General features: G+C 42.0%; 1 protein-coding gene across 4 annotated transcripts in view; it reads left to right on the forward strand.

Annotated features, from left to right (window-relative positions):
* The window catches only part of plppr2a (phospholipid phosphatase related 2a), a 134872-nt gene that overhangs the window by 90134 nt on the left and 22305 nt on the right, over nucleotides 1-22433 (forward strand). For 3 of the 4 annotated variants that reach the window (XM_030142360.1, XM_030142357.1, XM_030142359.1), the window contains exon 3: nucleotides 2585-2773. In XM_030142360.1, the coding sequence (XP_029998220.1) occupies nucleotides 2585-2773 (189 nt within the window). Of the gene's footprint in view, nucleotides 1-2229; nucleotides 2774-22433 lie in introns of those variants that run through there. The other variant, XM_030142361.1, reaches the window with a different exon arrangement.

The raw sequence follows: 22433 nt of genomic DNA on the forward strand, positions 1-22433 counted from the left end.
CAGTCTCTTTTACAGGAAATCGAACACTCTCTCGAGTACCCACAGAACCAGACGAAGCAGATGAGTGATTCTCAGATCCGTCTGCCTGCCAAACTGAATCCTGATCAGCGACCCGGACAGCCACAGCAATGACGTCATCCAGAGAATGGAGTGGTTGACGAAGCGCCATCTCTCGGCCCACCGAGCGACACAAGCCGCTTAGAAAGGCGGTAATCAAGGCCTGATTGTTCCAACCTGATTCTACCGCTAGGGACCGAAAATCACTTACATACTGCCTGATAGACCTTTCTCCCTGTCTTAGCCTCATTAGCTCATGGCCGGCTAGTTGGCCTCTAACAGGGTGATCATAAACCCTTTTAAGCTCAGCCACTAAACAGGAAAAAGACTGAACAGCCGGTGAGCCCTGTTCAACAAGTGCGTTGAAGTAGCTCAGAGGAGGGCCTTCCAACAAACTAGCTACGTAGGCGATCTTAACAGAGTCTTTAGAAAAACGAGTGGGTTGAGTGTCAAAAATGAGCTGGAGCTGAGTGAAAAAATTGCGACAAGTGTCTGGGTTACCTGCATACTTTGAGGGAGGAGGAATGTTGGGCTCATCTGAATCCCTCACAGGAGGATTGGTAATCCGTGACTCGCCAGAAGCGGCAGTAGCCGCGGCCTGGGTACTGGTGAGCAGCGAGACCTGCGTAGTGAGTTGATTCATTTTGTCCAGCAGGGTATGGAGGGCTTGATCATGTCCCCCCAGTCGCTGTCCCTGGGACTGAATTGCTTCCCGGACCTGATTAAATTCTGCTGGGTTCATGATTTAGCCAGTTCGTACTGTGATGCTGATAGTACAGACCCAGAACCCAAATGCAGAACTAGGAGGCGGACGTAAAAGTTTACAGAGTTTATTGAGTACAGGTTGTACAAATAAATAGATTATGATAATGAACAGGATCTTGAGGACAGCAGCCAAGGAAGTCCTCGAGGGATTCGTCCTTCCGGGCTGGAGACACGAACCCACGGTTAGGCTCCGGTTGTTTAGTCGGCTCTCCAACTAGGGAGAAGCAGAGGGAGGTCAGGGACGGAAACAGGTCATACACAGGAGAGCAAACAGACAGGCAACAGGACAAAAGGGTAGGACAAGCTCACGTAACAAAAACCAGGCAAAGACGTCAAAAAACCAGGAAGGCAGATGGAGGCTTACAAAACCGACAGGGAGCAGGCAAAGACAGGCAAAAACAGGATGACAAAAACGGGTCGAAACACAGGTAGGCAAATGAACAGACAGGATCAAAACGCTGGTAAGTAATCCGCGAGAGAATACGAACTGGCGTCTGACCAGGGGAAAGGACAGGGTATAAATACACAAAAGGGAGGGAAGACAATGAGACACAGGTGACACACATCAGGGCGGAGTCAGGTAATCAGGGAAAAGGTGAACACGAACCAGGAAGGGAAGTAAAGACAACAGACAAGACACATGAGGAAAATATAACAAAATAAAACAGGAAGTGACAGACAAACATGAAAGACAGACAAAACCAGACTAACGTCTGGTAGCAGGCTTCACATGAACTTATTGAACAGCCCTCATACATAATAAGAGTTTGGTGTCCATGTGAAAATTCATATAAGCCTTTAGCAGCACCTGTCCACATTAAAATGAGATCTTTTCATGATTGTTTTTGAATAAAAAACCAGATAAAAATTGATATACAGTATGTTACATTAAAAGACACTCTTCATATTTAACGTTGAACCTTAATGACCTTTTTCCTGAGTTGAATTCTGCTTGTGAACTTTTTCGTCATCCCAAAAATATGTCAAATGTTCAGGTGTCACAGTTTCAACTTGATGCATTTGCTGGTGTGGAAGCTGGTATAAGTATTTTAGGATATCAGCTGATGATGAGGACCACGTGTCTACACTTCATTCTATTATGCACATGCTTGAACCACACACATTCATTTACAATACAGCCACATGCGCACGTATGCACGCACATACACACACACACACACACACACACAGTCAGCATCCAAAAAACACCCACAGCTCAACTGTAGTAGATGCATGAGTGCCAGCAATATAAAGGCAGCTCCCCCTTTCCCTCCCTCCCTCCCTCCCCTTCTCTCTCTCTCTCTCTCTCTCTCTCTGTCTCTCTCTCTCTCTCTTGGTCCATCGCTTTGTCTTTCTCCTGCTTGTGCTCTGTAATTTTTTGATTTTGGAGCTTGTGGTGTGGCAGAACTCTCTTTTATTCTCTATTTTGTTTTGTTCCCACTTTCATCTCTTGAAGAGGGAAGCCTCCACTCACAGATTTCCTTTGCTTTCATGTTTTATCTTCCTCTCTTTTCTCCTCCTCCCTCTCCCTCTCCCCCTCTCTCTCATCCTCTATCTTACATCCCAGCGCTAAACCTCTCTCTCTGCCTCATCTCTACTCCGTATTTCCTATGCATCGCCTTGTGGCTGAGAGGAACAGGGACTTGACTCTGCCCTCTTCCTCTCCTCCTTTTCTTCTTCTTTCACCTTCACCTCCGCCTCCTCTTCTTCTTTACCTCTCATCCTCACGCTTTCTAACAGAGGGATAATGTTTTATTTCCAGCTGGTGATCATGGCTGGGACGGTTCTTCTGGCTTACTACTTCGAGTACACGGACACCTTCCCTGTGCATATCCAGGGCTTCTTCTGCTACGACAAGACCTTTTCTAAACCCTACCCAGGTCCGGATGACACCAGCAAGATTCCTCCTGTCCTCATCTACTCGCTTGTCACAGCCATCCCCACCCTCACGGTAAGAGTCACTGACATATTTAAGAACATGTCAGTAAAGATGTGAAAGGAGGTGTGTATGATGTGCACAAGAAAAACATTCAACTATATGGGTGTGCAGTATGAAAACAAGAGGGAAAAAGAAAGTTGTGTCTGTTGTGGCGCGTTTAAGTAGTTTTTCTGAGTCTTAGTGCCTACTTGTGTAATTTCACACATACTGTGAAAGTGTTTGCTTTCTGCTCTCCATTATTTGTGAGTTTTTGCAGTGTTGTGGTGAATCATCTTTGCTGCACCGCTAGAAGATAGGGAAGTTGTGTGGAGGTAACACCTTCCAACCTCAGCAGCTACGTGTGTGTGTTGTGTTCTGTTATGTGCATTTTCTCATCAGAAGAAATGCTGAGAAGAATCATTGTGGAACATGCAGATTTAAAATGGATACAAGTCATTACAAAGAAAGACACAGCAGCGGAGAGACAGGAGCAGTCAAAGAGATGAACAATGCAGAAAGAAACAAAGAAGCAAAAGTTGCAGTTGAGGCAGAGTGATAATGGCAGGCAGCAGATGCCATCTGAGAAGAAAAACTTGAGATGATTGGTGAGAAAAAGAGACGAAGAGAAAAAAAAGGCAATTTGGAGGATGGCGGCAAACATGCGCTGGTTTCTGTCCTCTGGATGTGTGTTTAGAGAGAGTAGCTGTCGAGCCCCAAGTCAGACAGGGAGGCAGCGGGCATGAAATGTGTAACACCTGGCACTGACTCTAAGCACAGACACACACCTGAATGGTTTACATACCCAACAGACCACAAAAAACAGGACAGAACCAGCCTGCAACCACAGTACAAAGCAAACACATAATCTGTTCAGATTACATTCACAGCATTCAGAGAAGCACTACCCGGATTCACAGCACAGACATCAGCACAACATACACATTTTTTACATAAGCCATTTGTGTATAAAGCATAAAGGTGGTCAGGACTGTAACTTTACAGCCAAACGCATCTTAAAACACTCTGCATAGTTATAGAAGGGATACATGTTTAGTGCCAAAATGGTTTACTCAAAATATTAAAAACATCACTTTATTGCTGTTTTCTATGAATCCAAGCCACATTCAATAATCCAAACCCAGTCAACCTTTAAAGCCGTGCTGACTGAGGTTAAATTACTCTTCAAGTTGTTCTGGGTCAGAGCACATTACTTTCACTAGCTAATCTGCCCTAACCTGTGGTGACAGAGGCTCCTGTGTGTGTAAGTAAGTAGCAAGGTAAATCAGAGCAGTAACTCCCAGAGATAGCTCTGGTGTGGTGCAAATGTTCTTCACCATTTATTTTCAGAGTACCTTGTTCTCTTTTTGTCCTGTGCAGCAGCAAATCAGTACCTACGACCCGATGATGAAGTGAATATGAATGCATAAAAGCTGAGACATCTTTAAAACAGAAAAAGAACTCTGACCTTTTACTATGGATTTGGGGAAGAGGTCTGTCATCTGTCTATCTTTTTTTGCCAAGCAACATCTAAGCACCATTATGCATTAAACAATTCAACTGTCTTTTCATTTTAAACATGACAATTATGCCTGTATAACAGTGAACTCAAGACAGGCAGCAGAAGTGCAGCACATTCTTTGCATGTCATCTAAGTGCTGATTACAATTTGAATGTGACTATTAGAACAGACATTATAAATAGGAAGACCTTTCCTGGCTGAGTCACTGACAGTAATAAGCCACCGGTGTATTTGGTTCAGTGCCAGTCCTCCAAGTCCGGCAGAGGGCACTCTAGCCTGTCAGCTCCCAGCAGGGTCCCAACATTTAATTAAAATTATCAATCATTACTGGAAATTTCAACTCAAGAAGTCAGTTTACCACCTGGAGATAGAAACAAGTTTAGAAGGAGCTTCAGTTCCTCCTCAGTTTGTTGGTCATATTTATAGCAGGTGTACTTATGTGTGTTCTATCTTTTTTTTTTTTTTTTTTTTCTTTCTAACTTGTCTTGTCCAGCATCATAACAGCAGAATGGTAGTCTGGCTGCCTTTTGGTGCTGAACAAATTTGTTTTGCCAAGGGAAACTTCATGAAGTATATGAAGCTCCCCTTGATATTCTACTGACTTTACTATGAGTTTTGTTGAACCACATTTTGATGCCAGACCTGATACGGGGGGGGGGGGGGGGGCAAGAAAGAAGAAGTTGGCGAAGACCCTCACACGGAAGTATCAACAATACAAACAGTAACAGCCATGGTGATAATTATAATGGTAACAATAACTACAACCAGAATTGAGTAAACTGGGCAAAAGAGAGAAAAAACCCCAAAACAAACAAACAAAACTACAATAAAATAAGATAAAATACATAAGACCTTTTAAATGATGAATATAAGAGAAGAAAGCATGAACAGAATATCATACACCAGGGAGGTCATGTGATGCAGCGGAGCTAGGTGGACGCTGGTTTGTAGGCTCGCCCGTATTTTATCCTGGAATCACTCTTAAAAACTTCGAAACACCAAAATTTGCACATATCCTGATTGGTAACTTGCAATATGGACTTACGATCTAAAAGTAAGCAAAGTAACCCGACAAATGTGCATTCTATGTCGTGTGAAGAAAAAAACCCACAGGAAGAGTCTAGCAAGATGGTACGTGAACATGTGCATTCAACTGTGGACATGGCCCTTCTACTTCAGGAGATCCAAGCTGGGAACCAAGCTCTCTCCAATAAAATGGACACGCGAACGGCTGAGATTAATGAATCAATTTCTGGATTAAAAGGCCTGCTTGATGGACTGACATCCCGCATCGCCGAAACAGAGGAGCGCATCGGGTCAGCGGAGGACCAGCTTGTTGATATGAGCACCCAGCTAGTCCAGCTAACAAAAGATAACAAGTTTTTGCTGGAGAAAGTTGAGTCCCTGGAGAATCACAGCAGGCGCAATAACATTCGTATCGTGAATCTACGTGAAGGCTGTGAAGGAAACGACCCGGTAAAATTCTTCACTGACTGGCTGCCAAATATGCTGGGATGTGAGCACTTCCCCGAGCCTTTGATAATAGAACGAGCAAATCGGACGCTCGCACTGAGACCATCCGCTGATGAGAGACCAAGACCCGTATTGATATGCCTGCTGAAATACCAGGACCAGGAGAAGATACTGCGCAGTGCCGCCAAACTATCCAGGGCAAGCAAAGGTCCCGTCATGTTTGAGAACAAACCAGTGATGTTCTTCCCTGACCTCAGCGCTGGTCTGGTGAAGCGACGCAAGGAATACGACCAGGTGAAAAAGAAACTGCGATCCATGGGCATCGAGTATTCTTTGCTGCACCCTGCAACACTGAGGATAATGCTCCCGGATGGGAAAGGGAAATTCTTCAAAACACCAAAGGAAGCCACAGTGTTTGTGGACAATGTACTGGGAAAATGAAGAAAACTGTGGCTTGAACAGAATCGCTTGCAATTATGCAATCAGCGCAGTGAGTTATCATTGTCATAAGCCCTGACTTTTCAGTTGCTTCATAGATACTTTTTTTATTTATTAGGGCATCATTCAGTCCTTTCACAATGTATCACTAAGTTAAGAGTGCTTCAAAATCTGTCATGTTTGTCTGGAGGGCCCCCAGGGGGCGGTAGATTTTAATGTCCATTAAACTTGAAGTTGCTCACGTATGTAAGACCACTCCAGTTTATGGGAGGTGTGCCATTATGTTTGGGATTGGCACTGTAGGGTTTTATGCTCACTGTCTATGTTTTGGGGATTTTTTTTTTTTTTTCTTTTTCTTTCTTTCTTTCTTCCTGCTCTGCTTATATATCATGCCATACATGTCATGTCAAGTCATGTCTAATTTTTATATAAGCATGACTAAATGGACAGGATTTTGAAGTTTGTCAGTTTTAATGTTAATGGTCTGAATGGGCCAGTTAAGAGGAAAAGGGTCCTAACATATCTGAAAAAGTTAAAAGTAGACATAGCTTTCATCCAAGAAACTCACCTCATCTCGCAAGAACATAAAAAACTGAAGAGGGAGTGGATAGGACAGGTGATATTTTCTTCTTTCAACTCAAAAGCCAGAGGAGTAGCCATTTTGGTGAATAAAAACACACCTTTGGAAGTTATTGATACTTTTGTTGACCCATCAGGGCGATATGTTTTTATTAACTGTAGAATATTTTCAGAAAAATGGTCACTCCTTAATCTATATGCACCTAACTATGATGATGAAATGTTCATGCAGGATCTTTTTCTGAAAATTGCAAGTGGAGAACACAATGTACTAATAGGGGGTGACTTCAACTTTTGTTTAGATCCTGCTTTGGACAAATCATCCAAGATCATCACCAGGTCAAAAGCAGCTATGATGACCCAATCTTATATGAAAGATTTAAACCTAATGGATATTTGGAGGCAGACACACCCCCAGACTTGAGATTATTCCTTTTATTCAAGCCCTCATAACTCCCACTCTAGAATTGATTTATTTTTGCTATCTAGCCAGTTGTTTCATAGAGTACTGGAATCTGAATATTTATCCAGAATTTTATCTGATCACTCTCCATTAATCTTGTCTATTTCGTTCCCTGATGTACCCAGAAGGCCCTATAGATGGCGTCTGAACCCCACTTTGCTTCACAGAGCTGACTTTCGTACATTTATAAGAGACCAAATTAGGTTCTTCTGTGAAACAAATAGTGCTTCCTCTCCCAATTGTTTTATCCTATGGGATACCTTAAAGGCTTATTTAAGAGGGCAAATTATTTCTTATACAAAGGGTCTTAAAAAGAAATACACAGAAGATATTGAAAAGTGAGAAAAAGAAATTTTACAACTGGAAAAAGACTTTCAACAAAATGGTTCTAATGACACTTACCAGTCTTTAGTTAAGAAAAAACCTCAATACAATACATTAAATACTTACAAAACTGAAAGAGACATTTTGAAAACTAAACAGGTATTACGAATTGGGAGAGAAGGCACATAGAATTTTGTCGTGGCAACTGAAGTCAGAGGAAAGTAATAGGACAATTAATGCTATCCATACTGAAACGGGTACAGTTTCATATAACCCAATAGAGATAAATGACACATTTAAAAATTTCTACTCCAAATTATATAAATCAGAACTTCCAGATGATTCGACCCACCTTGACAATTTTTTATCCACAATTGAATTATCAACAATTAATGAAGAAGACCGAAAGAATCTTGACCTCCCTTTTACTCAGGTAGAAATTAACAAAGCCTTACATTCACTCCAGTATAACAAAGCACCAGGAGAGGATGGTTTCCCTCCTGAATTTTATAAGGAATTTAAAGATTTGCTCATCCCTCTAATCACTGATGTAATAAATTTATCAGCTAAAACACATATATTACCTGAATCCTTTACAACTGCCATAATTACAGTTATACTCAAGAAAAATAAAGATCCATTGAAATATTCTTCATACCGGCCTATTTCATTATTGAACACAGATTATAAATTGATTTCTAAATTGTTAGCAAATAGACTTAGTGACATATTACCAAGAATAATTAATCCAGACCAAAGTGGATTTATTCAAAATCGTGTATCTGCCAATAACTTGTGTAGATTGTTTAATATAATCCACTTGGCAAAATCAAGATCTGATCCATCCGTGGCAGTGGCATTAGATGCTGAGAAAGCCTTTGATAGACTGGAATGGCTCTATTTATTTAAGGTGTTGATAAAATTTGGTTTTGGTCACAATTTTATTGATTGGGTAAAAACTTTGTACTACAAACCTAAAGCAAGGATCACTACTAATGGGCAGATGTCCTCCGCGTTCCCTTTGACTAGATTGTCCCGCCAGGGTTGTCCATTATCACCAGGTCTGTTTCTACTGGCTATTGAACCTTTGGCGGAGGCAATTAGACAAGATTCTGATATTAAAGGCTTTGTGGTTGGTCCGACGGCCCATAAAATTAGTTTATTCGCTGATGATGTTATGTTATATATAACAGAACCCTCTAAATCCCTTACTCGATTACAACATTTGCTTGATTTATATGGTGCTGTCTCAGGTTATAAAGTAAATTATGATAAAAGTGAAATTATTCCACTTACAGCATTCAATCACTCTGAATGTCAAGGTATCTCTGCATTTAAATGGACTCCAACAGGTGTAAAATATCTGGGCATAACAGTGGATAATGATCTAAAAAATCTCTATAAATTGAATTACAGCCCACTTATTAAAAAGATTGAGGAAGACCTACACAAGTGGTCTAGCCTACCCATCACTTTGATTGGAAGAATCAATTGCATCAAAATTAACATCTTGCCGAGGTTACAGGATCTCTTTCAGTCACTTCCTATACCCCTTCCTCAAGCCTTTTTTAAATGTCTTAATAAAACTGTAAGGCAATTCATTTGGAATGGTAAAGTGGCCAGAAGGTCTTTAGAAATATTATCATGGGAATATAAATCAGGAGGGCTCCAGTTGCCCCATTTTAAAAAATATTACTTTGCTGCTCAAATGCGATTTATTTTATCCTTGTTTGAAGGTGATAAAGTTCCATCTTGGACATACAGTACAGGCCAAAAGTTTGGACACACCTTCTCATTCTTTGCATTTTCTTTATTTTCATGACTATTTACATTGTAGATTCTCACTGAAGGCATCAAAACTATGAATGAACACATGTGGAATTATGTACTTAACAAAAAAGTGTGAAATAACTGAAAACATCTCTTATATTCTAGTTTCTTCAAAGTAGCCACCCTTAGCTCTGATGACTGCTTTGCAAACACTTGCCATTCTCTTGATGAGCATCAAGAGGTAGTCACCTGAAATGGTTTCCTAACAGTCTTGAAGAAGTTCCCAGAGATGCTTAGCACTTGTTGGCCCTTTTGCCTTCACTCTGCGGTCCAGCTCACCCCAAACCATCTCGATTGGGTTCAGGTCCGGTGACTGTGGAGGCCAGGTCATCTGGCGCAGCACTCCATCACTCTCCTTCTTGGTCAAATATCCCTCACAGCCTGGAGGTGTGTTTGGGGTCATTGTCCTGTTGAAACATAAATGATGGTCCAACTAAACGCAAACCGGATGGAATGGCATGTCACTTCAGGATGCTGTGGTAGCCATGCTGATTCAGGTTGCCTTCAATCTTGAATAAATCCCCAACAGCGTCACCAGCAAAGCACCCCCACACCATCACACCTCCCCCTCCATGCTTCATGGTGGGAACCAGGCATGTAGCATCCATCCGTTTACCTTTTCTGCGTCGCACAAAGACACGGCGGTTGGATCCAAAGATCTCAAATTTGGACTCATCAGACCAAAGCACAGATTTCCACTGGTCTAATGTCCATTCCTTGGGTTTCTTGGCTCAAATAAATCTCTTCTGTTTGTTGCCTCTCCTTAGCAGTGGTTTCCTAGCAGCTATTTGACCATGAAGGCCTGATTCACGCAGTCTCCTCTTAACAGTTGTTGTAGAGATGTGTCTGCTGCTAGAGCTCTGTGTGGTATTCATCTGGTCTCTAATCTGAGCTGCTGTTAATTTGCGATTTCTGAGGCTGGTGACTCAGATGAACTTATCTTCAGCATCAGAGGTGACTCTTGGTCTTCCTTTCCTGGGGCGGTCCTCATGTGAGCCAGTTTCGTTGGAGCGCTTGATGGTTTTTGCGACTGCACTTGGGGACACATTCAAAGTTTTTGAAATTTTCTAGACTGACTGACCTTCATTTCTTAAAGTAATGATGGCCACTCGTTTGTCTTTACTTAGCTGATTGGTTCTCGCCATAATATGTATTCTAACAGTTGTCCAATAGGGCTGTCAGCTGTGCATCAACCTGACTTCTGCACAACACAACTGATGGTCCCAACCCCATCAATAAGGCAAGAAATTCCACTAAGTAACCCTGACAAGGCACAGCTATGAAGTGAAAACCATTTCAGGTGACTACCTCTTGATGCTCATCAAGAGAATGCCCAGGGTGTGCAAGGCAGTCATCAGAGCTAAGAGTGGCTACTTTGAAGAAACTAGAATATAAGAGATGTTTTCAGTTATTTCACACTTTTTTGTTAAGTACATAATTCCACATGTGTTCATTCATAGTTTTGATGCCTTCAGTGAGAATCTACAATGTAAATAGTCATGAAAATAAAGAAAATGCGAAGAATGAGAAGGTGTGTCCAAACTTTTGGCCTGTACTGTACATTGCTTTTCATTCTTTGAGAGATAATGATTTTTGCGATTTTATATATAAGTACGACTTAAAAATCTTGCCTAAATTAACAGACAATCCAATTCTATTTCACTTTAGTAAATTATGGTATGATATACATAAAAGCAATGGACAAAAAGTCGAACTGTCGTCAAAGTCTCCTTTGAAGCAGAACTATCTCATTCCATTGACTCTAAACAATAAGATCCTGGAAACCTGGTATCAACATGGAATACATAAACTGGAGGACTGCTTTGAGAAAGGATCTTTGATGACTTTTGAACAACTGAAAGGCAAATATTTGCCAAACAAGACCTTTTTTTTGTTTTCTCCAATTACGATCATTTCTAAGCAGCACATTGGGCAAGAATACTGTGTTACCCAACCTCACGGAATTTGAAAAATTGTTGCATAATGGTGACCCATGTAAATTTATTTCTAAAGTGTACTCTGTTTTGATAAAAAGAATGTCCTAAACCAAAGATTTATAAATCCAAAGAAAGGTGGGAATCAGACTTAAACATCACAATTGAAGACACCCTCTGGTCCGATTTGTGTGAGAACAGCATATCAGCCACTATAAACTCAAAATATAGGCTTATCCATTATAACTTTCTGCGTCAGTTATATCTGACTCCAGAAAAAATCCATAGGTCTAAACCTGAACTCTCTGATGTATGCTTCCGATGTGCAGTAGAAATTGGTTCATTTTTACATTGTACTTGGTCGTGTGTGAAAGTCAGAGTTTTTTGGCTGGGCCTGTGTGATATTTTGTCTAATGTTACCAAGAGTTCAATACCCCTGGATCCCAAAATCTGTCTAATTGGCAATTTTATGAAGATTAATGAACCACTAAACAAATATCAAACAAAATTCCTCGAAATAGCCTTGGCAGTAGCTAGAAAAATTATTGCTGTTACATGGAAGTCTGATTCTCCCATTCCTTTAACCAAATGGTACACAGAGATGAACAGTTGTGTCCCTTTAGAAAAAATAACATATAGCCTAAGAAAGTCATATAAAACTTTTGTTAGAATTTGGCAACCTTACTTAGACTATGTAGGTGCAATTGTAACTTAACTGGTCTTATTGTGTCATGCCATGTGTCCTTTTGAACAAAAAGTAAGAGCAGGAGTCTCCCTTTTTTTTTTTTTTTTTTTTTTTTCTGTTCTTTGAGTGAGCCGGGGGGGGGGGGGGCAGGGAGGAGGGCAGTATTTGTCACATTTGTTTGTTCCATTGTTCTTTTTCTTTATTTGTAAAATGAAAATTTGAAAACCAAAATAAAATATTAAAAAAAAAGAATATCACACACCATGTCCACCCAAATAATACCAGTAAAATATCCACACAACATCAGTTGTTCACATTAATCTGCTGTGACAGAGTGACTGCATCAGGGTGAAGCAAAGAGAACAAGGAAAGAGACTGAGGTGAAGAACACAGACATGAAACCGCACTCCCTTCAAGGACCAGGGGCCAACAAAGAGGGCCCCAAGGCCCGGCCAACCAGCAGATGCCACAGAGAGGGGGGATCCAGCCCGCCCCCCCGAGAGGCGACAGTGCACCCACCCCGAAGATGATCAAGGGAGGCCCCAGCCAGAGGCCCCACAGCAGCCAAGCACAGGCCCCAGGGGGCCAGGGACGCCAGCCACCACACCCCCGCTGGCCACCCAGGGGCAAGCTAGGCACCGGTCCCCAAGCCCCACGAGCCCAGGAGCCACCTGTCCCCCCAGCCAGGGGTCCCACCCAGCTGGCCAGGCCAGCCCAGACAGCCACCCACTGTGGGCCAGTGTGCACCCCAATGCCATGGCCAAGCACCCTGGGGGCCCGGAGGCCCATCCCCTCCATCCCTGCCCCCCGTCATACCAAGCCCAACCCCCAAACCCCACATGCCCTCCAGTCCCCCACTCACCCACACAAGCATATGCACACACACACCCACTGACACCCAGACACACACACCACCCATCCCACATGTTCGGCCATTCACACACACCCAATCGCACAAACACCTCCACCCATGCCCATACACCCACCTACCCACATGCATGCCCACACACTTACACCTACATCTACACACACACCCACACATGTACCCACACCCATCCACAGTCCCCCACACCCACTTACACACACACCTGCACGCACCAGACAGGCGTATGCGGAGTGCCGCCAGCCCCCACGGCAGCGAGCAGCACTGCCACAAGTCCCTCCAAGGCATGGCACCTGAGTGCAGCCCCAGCACCAACCGGAGCCAAGAGTGGCAACACCAGCTGCCAGGAAACCCACCGTGGCCCACCACCCCACCAGCAACCGCCACACCCCCAGTGCCCGCACACACACATCTTTCCCAGTTCCAGCACGTCCTGCGGCAGGCAAGAGGGCAGCCAGCCCAGCCCCCCCCCCCCCCCCCCCCCGACCACAATCCCTATATGCACACATCATTCATCAGAGGGCGGCACCCCCCCAGCAAAGCAGCCAGCTGAGTCCCAAGCCAATAGACCAACAACCCCCCCCCGTCGGCATCCAGGAAACAGGGGTGTGGTAAGATCCCCCTTACCCTTGCCTCCCGACCTATCAGTGTTGTGAAGTGTGTATGCAAGCAGTTAAAATTGAGGAGCAGAAACTGCACACCACTGAGGGCAATGACACACAGACAGCCTCACCCACTGGAATGGCATCGCCCACCAGGTAGGGGTAGGCAGGGGCCGCCAAGGAGCGGGGCGGTCCAGAGACTCTGGGCACCCAGTGACCACAGACAGAAGGCTGCCACCCCCCCCAGAAGCCACTCACTCACTCAATCATCCTATATGGTTGAGGGGGCACAGACTCGGGACCAGCCGCCCCAAAGCCCCCCAAACAGGCACGGGGACCCACCATACTCCAGACCTCCCCAGTCTTGCATGCACTAGGGATGCAGCGATCACCGGGGCAGTGCCACCCCACCGCAAGAGACCCAGCGACCAGCACCCCCGCCCCAGGCCCCAGTTGCCACCACAGCCGCACCCCGCCACCGCACCCCAAGAAAACCCCCGGCGACACCCCCCACCCCCCATAGAGGCAGCAGCCCCCCAGACAAACTTGCACAGCCCCTCCAGTGTGTTCTATCTTTATACATTTCATTTGACAGTTTGATCCTGTCTGAGTCCATTTTTTACCCCGGGGACATTCTATGATGACCAAAATCTAACTGGTTTAGTACCTACAGGAGAAGCAAATTCCGTCCCTTAACAGTAACTCCTGTAAGAAATCAATCCCATGTGAAAATTATAATGTTCACTTTTTGTCAAAACTATTGAGTTAAGGTTGTCTCCTTTCTGCTCCCTCAATAGTCTCCCACCCTGTGAAAATTTCCATTTATACATATCCAAAGAGGTGCAATCCAAGCTAAAGGCACTGCTGTCCATAACTTTTGATTTTCAGTCACTTTACTAGTTGACAGCCTCACAACAAAAGCAAAATCTGACATTCATGAGGTGGTTGGATGGTTGTGTGGAGTTACAGCCATGGGTTGAGCTCTTTTTCCTTCTTTTTTCCACCAATACAAAGCTGATGCTAGGTCTCAGGTTCAGAGGTGGTTCAACTCAAATTATTATAACATGGATATATGTTTACTGATCAGTAATGGCATCTTATTGTTACCATACTGGCATGCAATAAGTTATCATTGTCAAAATGCTACTGCTGATTGGGTTGCAGGAGTAGGGTGCTGCTACTAATGACTTCCTAGCGTGTAGTTGGAAAGCCAGCATGCCTCACCCACCATCAACATTAATGTAAGCATCGTCTCGACAACTCATGTATATTGTGTTACGTTACAGTGCAAGGAGACAGTTTGTTTCCGCTATGGACCCCTGCTGCTTCAACTTCACATCTATACCCTAGATATGGTTTTACTCTTTAAACACTTTTTAAATATGGTGAAAACACAAGTTGAGTTGATCTTCTTGGTTACTATAGTACTATGAGATAATCATGTATAATTGCAGTGACTGTCTCATCCCCAGCCCCTGATATAAGCAGTATCTGGTTATAGCAGGGGTCAGCAACCCTGGTCCTAGAGAGTCACTATCCTGCATGTTTTAGATGTTTCCCTCTTCCAGCACACCTGATGGTCATTATCAGGCTTCTGCAGAGCTTGATGTCAGGCTTATCATTTGAATCAGGTGTGTTGGAAGAGGGATACATCTAAAACATGCAGAATAGTGGCTCTCTGGGACCAGGGTTGCTGACCCCTGGGTTATAGAGTACTCTGGACCCTGTTTTTCTGGGGTTTTTTTGGGTTTTTTTTCTATTAAAACACAAAGAACTGGTTCGGATATTAGCTAGTTTTCTGGCTCAGATCTGCCTCAGGCCTCAGTGGAAGTGGGTAGTGTTCATTCTTTGCATATTTTCCCCTGTTGCTTTTACTGTTAACACCGGGTACCTTCCATGAATCGCTCTATCTGACACTGTCTGACAGTGGACTCTGTATTTAATCAGTGTTGAATCCCCTATCAACCTGCATTTGCCCTGTCTTTTAATAAATGTAACCAAAACCAGTAAAAAACATAAACCAGATTTCATTCTAACTGTGACACTAAGGAACACACATTTCTAGCTTTATTGTAAAACCACTCTTCAGTTTTATATTATTGCTTGGAGTAAACTTTTACAGTCATCTCTCTTTAATATATTAAAGCTCATAGAATGCTGTCAGATTTTACCCTCAAATCAAGCACCACATCTGAAATAACACTGAATAGTATTTATCTGAACACACTCTGCAGTTTGGTTTATTTTAAGACCATCTTGGACGTTTGACTAATGGAGCTGGGATGAATGAATTTGACGATCACAGAATGATTTTGTCAGTGTGTGCACATGTACATCAACAGTGTTGGGAGTAATGTGTTATGTAAAAATTATGGTGGTGGTTCTTTTAAATTAATTAACCAATGTCCAAGTGTTAACCACCAACCACCAAATACTGAAATTTAAGTTTTAACGAGGGTGAGCAGTACTCAATAACCCAAACATAAGTTCCACAAAAGAAACCATTTACTGTGCAAAACTAGATAAGAACAACAACAGGTAAAGGGCAATGTCTGTTCTAAAATGGGGGGGGGGGGTATCTCACTTTATAAAACAAAATTAAAACAATATTAAAACTACAACAGTCCAAGAGCTCACGACCAGGGGTGTTGTGGTCCCTGGAGAAGTGGGTATACTCTAAATTTTTGCCTTTTTTTTTTTTTTTTTTAATTAGTCCAGAAAAATGCCCTGTTTTAGAAACAGTGACATGTAAGACTACCCTATTTAGTTTACCCAAAAATCTGTCAGTAGTATTTGCTCACTATTATAAAAATATCATGACTTGATCAGGAGCAGTTTGTAGGTCACACAAGCAGCTGCATGAATGTAAATGTATTCAATATGAGGCAAACATAGGACAACGTTAGCCTTTCATAACATTATCCTACTCACACAGTTTAACTATTGGCAACAGCATCTCTTCTTCTCTAAATGTGCAATCATATGGCCAGTGACTCATTCTGAAGCCACCTTAAAACTTACCTCAGAATTATGTATTCCATGAAAGTAGGTTCTCTCAATACGTGTCACTCTCTTGAAAGATGTTTATTCTGCCTTTCTCATTCGCATTTCCAATAATTGTGTATCTTTCAACAAGATGTGCTGTGACCTCTCAATCAACTGGGGTGGCACTAGTTCCAGAGGTGTCCAATCAATCAGTGTATGGGTTAGGGACTCACAGCTTTTCTTCGTGTCCAAAAGACTCCCATACACTGTTACTGATGTCTATCTCCAGCCCTCAAGGTTCTCCATAGGTGCTGCTCCCAGGTGTAGCTGGGACACGTCTGTGGAAGAAAAACACCCCTGCACCCACACCTGTATCCAACTACTTGGCCTGCTTATCAATCAGTCTGTGGGCCTGTTGTACCAGTCAACTGGCTGGAGCAGCAGTCAGTCAAAAGGTTGCATTCACTGAAATCAAATTCGGCCATTTCTAAAGCATGCATAAAATCAAAGAAACTACATTCCAATAAATAATCATAACTGAAAAATAGTTCAAAACACACATGCAAATAGATTAGTAAACAAACATGCAATTAAACCAAATAGACAAGACACGGCACATAATAGAAAACAATTATAACAAGAAAAGCACTCGGAGACCAAGACAGACCTGCCTCCTGTGCGTGTTTGTTTGTTGGGCCAAGGGGCCTTGCCCCCCCCTCCATTCCCGATCACCACCAAAATTTAATCATTTCTTCCTTGTGCCAGTATCAACATTTCCTGAAAATTTCATAAAAATGCATCTATAACTTTTTGAGTTATCGTGCTAACAACCAAACACGCACGCACACAAACACACAAAGCAAGGCGATCACAATACCTCCTGGCGGAGGTAACAAGCAATGTTTGACCTCAGTATGACAGTTACAAAAGTAATGCATTACAGTAACTCATTACTTTTTGCTGTAATGCAATAGTGTAGGGCATTACCAATGAATTTTCAGTAATATTTTGTATGTTCAATAGCTCTTGCATTACGACACACTTTTCACCCATAATTTAATTGCTCAAATGAAAGCGAAAAAAAACAAACAAACAGCAAGACCATAAGGAATCGAAAATGCAGCAGGAAAGTTCTATTTCCTGTTCATGGTCAGCCAATAGGTGAAGATGGCAGAACACAGTACTTTTGCGAGATGGACATATGCTCACTACTTTGAGTTTGTCAGAGAAAAGAAAAAAAAGAACGTAATAGTCATATGCAACCTTTGTCCGAAACCGAAACAACTATCGATGTTGAGAAATAACACTAGCAATTTAAAAAAAAAACATCTTGAATGGTGCCATGCAACCACTCCACTTACTGAGAAGAGAAAGAAAACAGAGGACGAGAGTGATAAGCCAAAGCAACAGAAATTAAGCTTGGCCGTCATCCTTTCTTGCATTGCCTTGAGCCTTCAATTTGCCAATTATCTATATCATAATACTGGAAGGGCTCAGAGTGTCTGTTTGTGTATCTGCACAGTTCTGATAAATGTAGACATTTTTAACTGGTCAATTTAGTACCTACAGTTGAGGAATAGTCCCGTCTCACCATTAAATATCTTGGCAAGTTCATAGGACCAATATTTTCGGAGATATTAGTCATTTTGGAATAAGTGCAGTACCATGTTGCATGACAGGAAATGAAGTTAAAAAGTAATTTACTAATGTGGCACTTGAATAAGGTAACTGGAAAAAAACATAAAACTGTTAATACTGTTGTTAATAATTTATTTGTTACATTTATAATTGTTAAAACAATGGTTTAAGTTCATTATGCCATTATCTGCCTATACCAAAAGGTGGCAGTATAGCCCACGGAAGTGTTTGTTAAATAAGAAGTGAGCGCAAGTCTGAACAACTAAGCAACGCATGTATGCTTGGAGTAGACAACATGGTGCTCTGTAAGCTGATGTTAGCACAGTTTGGAGGTAATAAAGAGCTTGTTCTACACCTTAGTCTTTGAGTGGTGTAACACTAACTTCAGTCCCTACATACCTGGCCAGTTTCATACCTACAGCTGAGGAATAGTCCTGTCTCCACATTGAATGTCTTGGCAAGTTGATAGGACCAATATTTTCGGAGATATTACTCATTTTGGAATCACGGAAGCGCAGTACCACATTGCATGATGGGAAATGAAGGTGCAGTACCACGCTGCATGACAGGAAATGAAGTTAAAAACAGGAACTCTGCATTTACGACTCTGACCAATTGAGACATTTTTACCTGGCCAATTTGATATCTGCCATTGAAGAATTGTCCCATCTCCACATTAAATATCGCAGCAAGGTGATAGGAACAATATTTTCAGAGATATTAGAACAATACAATTGCCTTACAATCACAGAAGCCCAGTACCACACTGCATAACGGGAAATGAAGTTAAAACAGGAACGCCGCATTTACTCCCGCAGTCCTGACATATCAGTATTAACATTGGCACCTGCAGTCTGGGCTGCCGTTAAGGGGTGTAAACATGACAAATTCATGGGACCCAGCATTCCCAGAGGGCCCATATAGTAGTGGAGTGGGCTCAGAGAGTTACAAGAACAGTAAAGCGTCTTCAGTTTGCACCACTCTGACAATCACTGGCCGCTACCCCATCCTCACCCCCGGCAATCACAGACCGCTACCCCTGCACCCCTATCCCGTCAATCACACACCATAATCCCCCCCACATCTACAACCCGTTCTGAGAAATTGAGACATTTTTAACTGGCCAATTTGGTACCTACAGGTGAGGGATAGTCTCATCTCCACGTTAAATATCTTAGCAAGTTGATAGGGCCAATATTTTGGGAGATGTTAGTCATTTTGGAATACGATAGCCTTACAATCATGTTGCTTGGTTGACAGGAAGCACAATACCACACTGCATGATTGGAAATGCAGTTAAAAACAGGAACAACACATTTACTAACTTCAGTCTCTAGATATCCATATTAATATAACCTGTGGTTCCCAACGGGTCAACGTGCTAATAAACTATATTGTAAGTAGCCTGGATATCCCCCAGTCATTATGCTACACCATATTACCCTTTACTTGATGTAAAATGCTCTAAAGTACATTTTGTTATTTTAGAATATTAATGATAGAAAAATTCTGTGATACACTCTGAGACAAAAGACGGAGTCACTGGATTCTGGAATCAGAAGATTTTACTTGCAAGGAGTCAAGTACATACAGTGAGATGCAGCAGTTGACTGACTGACAACAGGAAGTTCAAGATCTTATGAAAGAACATGAATATTACAATCATTGGACCAAGTGTACAAATATTATGACGTTGATCAGGTTCACCATTGGCTTAGGTATTCAAAACACAGTGACGAATGGGTTCAGTGACCGCGTTTGTACCCGCCCCACCTGCCCCACGGCCTGATCTCCTCAAGGGCAGCAGCCCGCTCTGGTCCCAAACTGGATGGACAACAAGTATGCTTTGGTCCCAAACTGGAACAAAACAAGCAGATAGCAAAGAACTGGTAGACATATCCTGAGTGGATATGTCCGGGCATTCTTGCAAAATGTTATCATAACCCATCCATGACTCGTGCTCTGGACACCTGGTATTTACAGGATATAGTCTAATAGCCTAATTTTTCTAACAATTAAGTTCTACTTCTGTAGTTATTTTGATGAAAGCAACTCAAAAGTAATACAGGAGTCATGTAACGCATTACAGTTCAGACAGTAATATTGTAAGGTAAGGAATTGCTTTTAAATAACAGTAACAAGTATTCTGTAATGAATTACAGTTTGGAAGTAACTTGCACAACACTGTACATGAGTGTACATGGTCCTGTGTAAATCCTTCCTTTTATCAGTTTTTCTCTTGATGTGCACCTTGCAGTCGTCTTTTTTTATTCTGAAAGGGTGCATAACTGTGCTGTGTTTGTTGTCTAATGTTCTCTCTAACATTCATCTCATCATAGACTTGTTTACCTTCATGCTCCATTTTTCACCATTCTCCTTCCTGCCGTTTCCCATTGGACAACTCTTCTTTCACATAGGTATAACACCACTTAATACTTTTTTTCATGTTTTGCTCTGGGCGACACGGTGGTGCAGTGAATAGCACTGTTGCCTCACAGCAAGAAGGTCCTAGGTTTGAGTCCAACCAGTTTGCAGGTTCTCCCTGTGTTTGTGTGGGTTCTCTCCAGGTACTCCGTCTTCCTCCAGCCATCCAAAGACATGCACTGTATAGGTTAATTGGTCACCCTAAAATTGGCCATAGGTGTGAATGTGAGAGTGATTGATTGTTTGTCTCTATATGCCCTGCGATGAACTGGCAACTCATCCAGGGTGTACCCCGCCTTCGCCCATAGGTAGCTGAGATAGGCCCCACCACCCCCTGCAACCCTAGTGAGGTTAAAGCAGATTTAGAAGATGAATAAATGAATGTTGTGCCTTTTCACTATTTCTGGGTTCTCCAGTATGGTCTGGTCTCTCATTAACACCTCCTCTACCAAATTTCCAACTCTGTATGTGCCCTGGCCTTTCTCACCTCTCTTCACACCTGTGTTTGGTTTGGCTCCCAATTAACACATCACCTTTGAACTGAGCTTGTCTACTGCATTTTATAAAGTGAGTTTAGAGTAGGGTTGCCAACTCCCTGAAAAAAAATAAGGGACGCCTCGTTGGCAGGGCCGGCCCAATTGCCTTGACCCCTCCAAGGATGGTGAATTTATTTTGCCTTTTTTGTGTGTGTGAAAAAGTGGATCCCTTTTCAGCTCAATACGGGATGCTTATTTTTGTTTCTAAATACGGGACGATTCCTTTTTTCAAGGAACGGTTGGCAACCCTAGTTTAGAGCTACATTTAACAAACCAGAAGACATCAATTATCTCTAATTCTTTTTTTCCTCAGGTCTTTTATGTGGCAGATATCATACTGAAATAAAAAGCAGTTACAAGGGAAGTCTTAAATTTGAGGAAAAACATCAGATTTAAGCTTTGTTGCTCTGACTCATGTAGTGGAATACCAGGTGAATCCAGGCTACATTCAAGGGCAGCTCCTATACATTTATAGCAGTGAAAAGAGTGTTCAATGACAAAGCTTGGGTTCACCATTATCTCAGCCTATGTAAAATACTGTCATTTAAGTTGGGAAAGCTGATATAATGACATCTTGGCATCTTTCTTCCACATAGTCTGAACCTGAAACATCCAGTATCGGCACATCTAATCAACAGGGATGATGTTAACAAATAAATTAGACAGTGTACATGTGATTCAGTGATATCCCTGCAATCTTGACCTGTATTAAATCAAAGACCAAAACCTTCAAAAAAATGGTCTTGAGACCGGTCTCAAGTACTACAGTTTTATTTATAACACAGCTGCCAACTCCTGGATGTCAAACTCATTTTCTTTCAGGGGCCACATTCAGCCCAATTTGATCTCAAATGGGCCCGACCAAATTAATTAGTAAATTAATGACATAATAACCTATAAATAGTGACAACTCCAAATATTTCTCTTATTTTCAGTGCAGAAAAATAGCATTAAATTATGAAAATATTTACATTTGCAAACTATCCTTTCCTTTGTGATTAACCTGAAAAAAAAATGAAATTTCTTAAAAATAAGTGCAGTTTTGGCAATATTATGCCTCAACTTATCATTTATACATGCGCATTACAGATCGGATCTACAAAAACACAAAACATTTAGTAACAGGTAGAATATTGTTAAAATTGCACCTAATTTTCTTTAAACATTTCAGGTTCATAATTTAATGTTGTTGGGGTTTTTTTGCACTAAAACAAAGAAAAAAATTGGATAAGCATAATGTAATTTTTTTTCCACATCAAACCAAGAAGAAAATTTGGAATCATTATTTGGTTATTATGCTATTATCTTACTTGAGATCACAATTGGGTTGTATGTGGCCCCTGAACTATGAGTTTGACATCATTGATCTTCCGTATAATT

The sequence above is a fragment of the Sphaeramia orbicularis genome, chromosome 8 (assembly GCF_902148855.1).
Source record: "Sphaeramia orbicularis chromosome 8, fSphaOr1.1, whole genome shotgun sequence".
Taxonomy (NCBI): domain Eukaryota; kingdom Metazoa; phylum Chordata; class Actinopteri; order Kurtiformes; family Apogonidae; genus Sphaeramia; species Sphaeramia orbicularis.